The 9,261-nt window shown below is 33.2% G+C and overlaps 1 protein-coding gene across 1 annotated transcript; it reads left to right on the plus strand.

Moving 5' to 3' along the window:
- The first annotated feature begins 771 nt into the window (after positions 1-771).
- LOC110462553 lies at positions 772-8,208 on the plus strand. Its single transcript, XM_021516541.1, has 5 exons — positions 772-930; positions 2,645-2,790; positions 4,962-5,101; positions 7,196-7,280; positions 7,878-8,208. The coding sequence occupies exons 1-5, from the start codon at positions 772-774 to the stop codon at positions 8,125-8,127; spliced, it is 780 nt and encodes a 259-aa protein (XP_021372216.1). The 3' UTR covers positions 8,128-8,208.
- Positions 8,209-9,261: the final 1,053 nt, after the last annotated feature.

Consider the following 9,261-nt stretch of genomic DNA (forward strand, 5'->3'; position numbering starts at 1 on the left):
GAATAGTATATTTTATTCGCAGAAGATATTCATTTTTAATCTTAATATAAAACTACCTCATGTGTTAGGATAATTGTCACCTATGGAAATTTAAATTGAATTAATATGATCATGGTCATGTATGAAAAACATATCGGGGGAAAACATATACATACAAGGAAAGAAAAATATAAACTAAAAAAACAAACGATGTGGATTGGAAACATGAGCTACTTAAGGAAGTACAGTAGTCATACACACTACTTGATGTCAACATATTGTTACATCAGCAATCTTTGAAATATCAAAAACACAGCAACACTACACTATGCATGATTTTTATTCTTTTCATGTGCATGGTGCATCCTGTTCATAGATACATTATTTTTTACATCTTTGTTATCTTTTATTCGATTTTGTATTTCTTGAAATCGGAGAAATCAAACGTTACGTTCTTAATGCGACACTCCTTGCAAGACTATATCCTTGAATAATTAAGTAAGCAAGAACTATTGCTGGCAGTAATGTGTAACGCAACACTCTATGTTTATCCCAATCTAAACTCTAACAAACACTATATGTATGCAGGAACTACAAAAACAAACTAGCAAAGCTTAATGTACGTTTCAAATATTTTGTATCAATTAACATTTCACATAAAATCTGACATATTGAAAATCAATTAAAGAAAAACACGTGCTTATTGATAGCTTGCAAGTTGTATAATTACAACATTTCGTCGTTTGAAGCACGATTTTTCAAAATTGACTTTATTAAGTCATTCGTTTTATAATGTCAGCATGCCAAGCCCCTGGAACAGTAAATGTTAGCGTCAGTGACGGACTTATCGGAAGTGTTTTGGTGGAATGCGAATACAAAGGAAACAACACAGTGAGAACCATACAGAATAGTGGACCCACCGACAGTATCAGTGTTCCTAACTGCACTATAGTAAGAATTGTTACCAGTTCATCTTATTGCTCGAGTTTCTGCCAAAAGCAGAAAAAATGTTATAACAATGTATCTATTATATTATCTATTCAACAAATGCCAAAAAAAAGTGTTTAACAACTTGATCATTTATCTTCTTTCTGTAAGAGTTTTAAATCATTAAAACGTTTGTCAGATATGAAATATTTAAAACTTTCCAGAAACAAGCACCGTTTTGTAAAAATGAAGTATTCACAAAACACTTGCAGTGGTAAACGAAAAGGACTAGGAGCGGAAAGGGTCAATTCTGGCCTCATCGGGGACTTAGAATATTTCTGAAATTTTAAATTCATTGTACAACTGGTTTAGGAGATATGGCATTACAAAGAGAGACATAAACCCGCATATTCAAAATAAAATGCATGAATACCGTCTGTTGTCTGATATTTGGTTGCACATTGGCCGTTTTGAAGGAAATTAACTAAACACTCTTAAACTTTTGAAAGGCTTTGTAAGTAGCAAACAAATAAATATTTGTCATGCTCAAAAGTTTTGTTTGTCACAATGCGGAGGCTTTCTTTATGTATGTTAACTGTCCAAAAACACAACATTTCTGCTATTTCTGCATAGCAACGCAGTTTCGTTGCTATGGTAGGGCATTTACGCATGCGCATTGGAAAAATCCACATCAAGAAAGATAGACCCAACAGAAATCGGTTAAAATTGAAATTGACTTTTTATGAGGCACACAAATATTTGTTGTCATTCTGTATATAAATGTATGTAAGCCCATGTAAAAATGTTTTTTCGAAGGGCCTAGTGAGCTTATGCCGTTGTGCGGCGTCCGTTCGTCCGGCCGTCCGTCGTCCGTTCGTCCGGCGTTAACTTATTACTTTAAACAACTTCTTCTAAAAATCCAGAAGGCCTAGGATGATGATAGTTTGCCTATAACATGCTACAATGTAAGATGAATGGCTACTAAGTTTGTTCAAAACACTGACTTTGACTTATATTCAAGGTCACAAGGGTGGGTCAATTATTTAAAACAAATCAAATAGTTTTTCATTCAAGGTCACAGGAGTGAAACATTTATAATGTATTTAAATAACTTTATCTGAATAACAATTTAGCCCAGAATGTTGATATTTAGGCAGTAGCATGCCTGGATAAAGGGCTTATACCTTTGTTCAAATATATGACCTTGATTTTGTTCAAGGGTCACAGTGGTCAATTTGTTTTTAAACATTTAAATGAATTCTTCTGAATAACCAAAATCCCAGGTTAATGATATATGGCCAGTAGCTTCCTTGGACGATTGACTATTAAATGTGTTCAAATAAATGACCTTGCCTTTTTTCAAGGTCACAGGAGTCAAATGTGTTCAAATCTTTTAAAAGGATTTGTTGAATGACTTATAGTCACAAATACTGATATTTTGCCTGTAGCTATATTTTAGTTAACTTTCAATGATACAAGTATGAACTTAATACCAGTTGAGCGATGCAGGCTCTTTGGGCCTCTTGTGCTGTATATTCAGAGTAACATGTATTGTTTTCCTTATCATGACACAGACAAAATAAGCCATTTGCATCTAATCATTCTGTATGTTAATAAGTATCATTTATCATATTGCAATATGGAATCTTTATCCTATTCGAAAATAGATTTGCAAACTTTCCCTTTTCTTGTACCTTATAGTGAACTATTGATAATTTGTGTATGTATTGTTTTACAGAACAAACCTGTGACAATTGTTCTTTTCAATGACACACATAATGCGTCACTTGGAGCTGTTATAAAGAAGGACGAATCGCATGTAATTAAAGAGATCATCGTCATTTGTAACGGATCACACATGACAGTCAAAGAAAGTTTCAACAAGTATGTGTCCATTGATTTCAGTGTTTACTTGCGTAATATCACTGCTCGAATACTACATAAGGTACGTCAACAATATACCATAAAACTATTAATACAGCAAAACCATGCATTTACACATGATTGTAAGAGTGGTTTATTGCCATGTATTATACAATACTAGGAAGGTGTTTATTAATTTTCGTACACATCAGCCATTGCCATTAAATTACAATTTTGTGAAATGTAAATTTATTTAGTCTACATTAAAGGGTTCAAGTAAAGTGCAAAACGAAAACAAAAACGAAACGAAAAGAACTAAATAAAATCACGCGATCGGAACGCAAAGGAAAACCCCTGCAAGTAAGGGAAAATAATTTGCCTTCTGCATTACACTGGATATTATCGTAAGATACATCTAATATGAGGGCCTCTGCTGAATCAGATCTTTTGTCTGTGTCTTCTGTTTACGGGACAACTAAGTAACCGAAATTGAACTGAAGCCACTTTGAATTCGTAATATATTCTCTCATGTTCTTATATATTTTCATTTGATTTGTTTACTGATTTACATTGTTTTTGTCGATGTCTCCCTATTCCCCACCTTCATTTGACCTTAGTTCTCCCGTGATCGTTAATCTAACACTAACAAACGAAATTAAGTTATCTGTTTTGAAGGTTTCATAAACAGAAAGTAAATAGAATGTATCATTGGATTATTTAAACATTAAATTCCGTCCTGTTTATAGTTGCAATCTTTATTATTAATCAGAACTGCAGGTTGACAGATCGTCATTTCATAAAAATCATCTTATTCAATGTACCAGCTGAATATTAATTTCACGTGTTAGTGTAAAATTAACGGACGTATAATAACCATTTTAGAGGAAAAGGTTGTTTCAGATGAAACAGCAAATTGAATTGTCGGAATAACTGTTTATCGGTTTTTACGATGGCGGCTTCCTGCTGAAATAACTGTTATAACTGCATCTGTCCAACCAAAATTAAAGCACAATATAGAAGAATGACCAGAAAGTAAGGGGATGCTTTTCTTTTCGCTATAATATGGAAGGAAAAAATCTCATTCTTAAAATAATTGGCAATAATCGGAATAGAAGTTGAAAGATTATCATGTATTTCAATGATAAGTTAACTAATATACAATGATCTAGGGACTGATTACAACGTTCTTTCACTTATTCAATTGCTACTAAATTATTATAAATGTTCTTTTGATAATGTACAAAAGCATTATGCCAAACAGACGAATGCAGGCGTAAACTTTGTTAGACATTTTAGATCACTTGGGACATGGTAATGAAACCTGGGAGGTCACCTGAAAGAACAACTCTTACAAAAAAAACTTCCTTTTAAATTATTGTTAAAAACTAGTTGGTAATTTATCATTTCTGCTTCAATGAAACAAGATGGTTTCAATTTCAAACGCTTCACTTTTCGTATAAAAAAAGGAAAGAAAAAAAACCCAGATCGCAATACCATAAAGGCTTAGATTCCACGAAGTCAGACCGAAAAAATTCTGGAAGGAAAATGCATGATTAACGGTCACATGAGCTTGTTTTGTGTAGCTTGAATAGCAAGCCTAGAAGTTAACATATGCTATGCATGTTCACGTGCAGTTCCTTTTGCACAGATTCGGCGAAGCCAGAACGAAACAAAATCTGAAGAGAAAAATGCATGACTAATGGTCACATGAACTCGTTATTTGTAGCTTGTGAATCGAATATAAAATGCATGTCTGTTAGTTTTCCGTTTTGTTTATTCACGTGCAGTTTCCTTTACTATTTCATGTATTTATTATTATTCTTTCTTTTTTACCTCATTCCGTTTCGATTCGTACCGTCTTCGCTTTCCCTTTTAATGTTACGTGTTCCCGCTTTTAGCACGTTATTTACAGCTTCTAGCTTCTAGTGGTTCATGATTTGTGTGCTAGCGATCAAACAAAACTTCCTGGTCTTGAAGAAAGCCAACGCAAGTCATATATGACTGTTTTCAAAGAAAGGAAAGATTTCCAGTAAACAGAAATTTCTCTTTTCTACCACAAGTGAAATAGTCATCTTGCAAACAATGTCTTACGGGTGTTTTACAGGGAGACATATCAACGTTTCTTTTCATATTTATCTATATAAAGAAACGGAGTACTCTGATAATGACCATGTTTTTTCTCTATCTTCTAGTTCCGTTCTTGCCCCAACGGTGCTTACAAACATTCCGCTGCACAATACATTGACCATGAAAGTGACAGACGAACAGAGTAACAACCTGGCCACTGCTGTTGATATAGCACACAATTATAGCTTAGAAATCACCGGCCCAGGTAAGATTGTATTGTACAAATAAAACACACTGAATACAATAATGTTATAAAAAATAATGTTGTTCTGATACTATGTTTATGAATGATAAAAGACGAATAGAGTTTGATTTGTTTGAAAATAAAGTGAGTTAAATGCATTAGTCACATTTTCTAATTTAGATTTGTCGGTGCATCTTTTATCAGTTATGGTCAGCAACAGCAAGGTTATCTACATTTTAACGCTTTGTTTATACATATTTCAGATATATAATTGACATACATGTTAAGTTCAAACGCCGAAATGAATTTATATAAACAGAATAAAGATTCTTCCCACATTGAACAGATATTTCGTTAATAGTGATATGCTATTGAAACAATTTTGTAAATATTCTGTTACTGTTTCAAATCAAATGTTTTAATTTCAAGTAACATCTACTATCTCCAGCATTATATTTAATGGAACAAAAACAACATGGTATATGTTGGTTATATTTTTAAGAATGGTTACAATTGTTGTGTATAAGACTTTTACAAAACTGTATGAATCAGCTTTTATAACCAATTTGCCAAAACTTTCATGAACTATAGGCAAACTTTATTTAGGAACTGGAGTTCGAAGGAACGATTTCCCAATATTGGATATTGAAATCTGGTGACACATTAATATCGTAATATTACAACCGATAATTTGCAGTTCAATATAATCGAATGTGATTTCACACCATGGGACTCTACTATCTCATTGTAAATGTTCGGGAGCATGTGTCAGCAACCAAGCCATAAGAAGCACACGCCGTATACGAGTAAGAGATAGACTGACGTCAGGACGACGTGCCCGCAGACCAGCCTCTACATATGAATTCTTAACATTTTTGGATAAATAAGACGATTATGAGTACCTACCAATCGTATCACTGATGGTTTCAGTTGCAGCTTGATGACGAATACGCAAATGCTCAAGATGAAGGATCCTGTTTTATTACATTTTGCCAGTGAAATATCGGATTCTACCAACTTGATAAAACTGATATCTTTCACACTGTGACAAATATCAAAAGTGATATTTTCACAGTGTGAAGATATCACTTTTTGGTATCGACCAATCATAACGGTATATTCTAATCGCTGCATTCAAAATATTATCCACACTCGTGACATATATGTGTTATTACTGAAACCGTCATTAAATATCCTCTATTTGACGCCAGGATGCACACTTGGACGTCCAAATCGAGGTCGGTCGGCAACTCGCCTGGTGTCCCTCAAACGTCTGACAAGACGCTCTGTGGTGGAATCCTTAACCCCAAAATGACTTGACCCCTCTGACTGTATGTGGTACCATTATTAAAAGACAAATGTAATTGAATTGAAATAGCGGAAGACGAAATGTATCTGCCAAGAATACCAAGTGGTGTTACGAGATATATTTCATATTGTTCTGCGCGTTAGTTTCGCTCTTGTACTTGTTTACCATGAGGCGCGGCTAACTATACTGTTGAATGATTGTAGTGAACACTGACCAGGATAGTTGTCTTACCGAAATTAATCATTTTTTCATTAATTCCTTTGGCGATAAAATGCACCTTTTCTAACCCTTCGTTTCTTTTCCTATAGTACATAATTGTAGAATATATATCAGGAGAAACAATGTTGGATTGATTACTAACAGCGGCTGCTTCGGCCACCAGCTATCATTTTTCAAATTTTTGACCAAAAGTGCAAAATATTACATACGTGCGTGTCAGTGTATTTTGTTAAAATACATGGTTATATTCCTATCATTTAATGTTAATAAACTGGTTAGCTTGCTTGTATACCATTATCAAATGTATGGTTTATTCCATCATCACCACAGTATTGTGACATTTCGTTGTGCAATTTAATTTAAAAAGAGAGTAAACACACAATGACGAAATCAGAACAAAAAATCGAAACGAATTAAGAAAGATCGCAAAATGCACCGACTCAAGCAAACAATACAATCACATCCAAAGTAAACTTCTTGCAATTCTAGTCTTAATAGTCCCGATAGATAAATCAAATCTATCATAAACATAGTATATTATCATTTAAACACATTATACTAATGAAAATTGCAATATCCAATTACAGACAATTTGTTTCTTCTCGTTGAATCGTGTGATGCTGCCTCAGATTCGGATTTCAAGAATGCTATAGTACCTTTATACGTCAACAGGTGAGCACCTTAACTACAAACAGCAGTTAACTCTACCTTTTGCGGTTTATGTTGACAGTGGCGATTTTCTGTAACAAAATAAATGCTAAATGTGAAGTTTTTACATATTTGAGAACATTCATATGCGAGTAGGTACTTTCTTAATTATCTTGTTGCATATGTATTCATTACCGCTAGTATACTGCATTGTGACACAACTATCGTTTTATGTTAGTATCTGCTATAACATACTGTATTTGTAGCAATATATTTTTTTCATAGCGGTTGCTTTTCTTTACGATTTCAAATATTTGTAAGATTGAAAGAACAACTATAAAAATGCTTTGAACGGGTTTTTTTTCTCAAATAAAAAAAGATAAAGTGTTCCGTACAATGACGTACAGAAATACCTTAGATGTTCCATGAGCAGCCAGATCCTTTTCAGTTATGCTCGTTTTATTAAGTGATGCATGGTTTTATTGTTGGGGCGCTTTCATGTGATACGCCTTAAAGACAACTCCAACATGCATGTACAGGTGCAGTATCCGTCATTAATGAATTTTTTTTTATAGAGACAGTCTCATATACGTTTTTAAGTTTGTACTCATTTTCTTTCAGGAAACCAAACGATGATTATGGTGTTTTAGGAACATTTTCAAATAATATGACTAAAACTGCAGAAGCTACTATGGTCGGTTTCCGATTGGTTGATTCTCCTGTTGTGTACCTACGTTGTGTTGTCGATGTTTGTAATGAAGCCGGTTGTCCATCTCTGACTACCTCTACGACCACGACCACTACCACGACCACTACCACGACGTCTTTGCGGACACCATCCGCACTCACGTCCGCGCCAATACCGGTATGACCGTTACAGAAATATTAAGAGCGTTCTATACTGTATAATGCAAATAACACATCATGCTGTTCTCCAGTTAACTGATGAATAAAAGGATAAATTGATGCAATGTCCTTTCTGTATTCTATTTTATTTTGCATTTTCTAATTTTCTTATATCTTCTGTCACTATGATATTAATATCTGTCAGTTTAAATTCCAGTTTCTTCATGTCTTGCTTATGTTTGGCTGCAGATTTGGCAATATGTATATGCTTTTGAGGATTTATTTTCCTATCTATCTATTGACTGATTACTGAATAAATTGATTATTTGTTGTCTCATTAATTGGTTCATTGCTTAATTGATCGTCAGTATTGGTAAAAGTGCATCAACACAGGTAAACGATAGCAAACTGTAAGAAGAATGGAAATGGAGTAAGGATCAAAATGAAAGCACAGAAATTATCAGATATCCAACATTTGCCACTTTACGGCATTCAGCTAGGTTTATATTACAACTTTATTTACAAGTAAAACTTGCTTGTTTTTTTCTTAAATAAAATTAAAAAAAGGAAGCCTAATTTATACATTAGAATATGATTTTAATAAATTTGCCGAAATTTTAATTAAAGATTTATTCTTCAATTTATTATCTAATCTGTCCAGTTATCTATTTTTCAAGATTGCGTTATGAATTATCTAACAAGCCTGTTGGATAATTGCTAATGTTGCAAATGAAAAATACATCAGGTTATATTTCGCAAGAAAAGATTTCTTTGGAAAAAGGACATGTCATGAATATATTTGACTAGATCAAGCGGAAGAAAGAGTTGTGCTATATTATTGTTAAGACACACGAATTTTAAATTGTTACAGAATATCAATATATAAATAGAAAATGACATGTTTAGTTTCTTTTAAATTTTAAATACACATCATATAATATCCAAAATGTTTTAGATATTTGCATTTTTTTTTTCGTGGTAAATGTGTAATGTTCAATATTTCCTTATATCAAACTAGTATTGTAATAAAACATTAAATTATATATATAAACATATCCGGTTCATTGTCATTGTAAGGACAAATATACACGCATAATTGGAATATAAATATTCTGCAGCAATCCATTGCAAGTTCGTAGTTGCATAGCTGTTTGTATTA

This window comes from Mizuhopecten yessoensis, unplaced genomic scaffold, assembly GCF_002113885.1.
Source record: "Mizuhopecten yessoensis strain PY_sf001 unplaced genomic scaffold, ASM211388v2 scaffold10801, whole genome shotgun sequence".
NCBI lineage: Eukaryota > Metazoa > Mollusca > Bivalvia > Pectinida > Pectinidae > Mizuhopecten > Mizuhopecten yessoensis.

Bases quoted from the DNA above. Each gene is read 5' to 3' on its own strand.
- LOC110462553 (XM_021516541.1), top strand. From the start codon at position 772: ATGTCAGCATGCCAAGCCCCTGGAACAGTAAATGTTAGCGTCAGTGAC. The intron at 2,791-4,961 runs GTATGTGTCCAT...TCTATCTTCTAG, and splicing joins GTCAAAGAAAGTTTCAACAA to TTCCGTTCTTGCCCCAACGG. The intron at 5,102-7,195 runs GTAAGATTGTAT...ATCCAATTACAG, and splicing joins CTTAGAAATCACCGGCCCAG to ACAATTTGTTTCTTCTCGTT.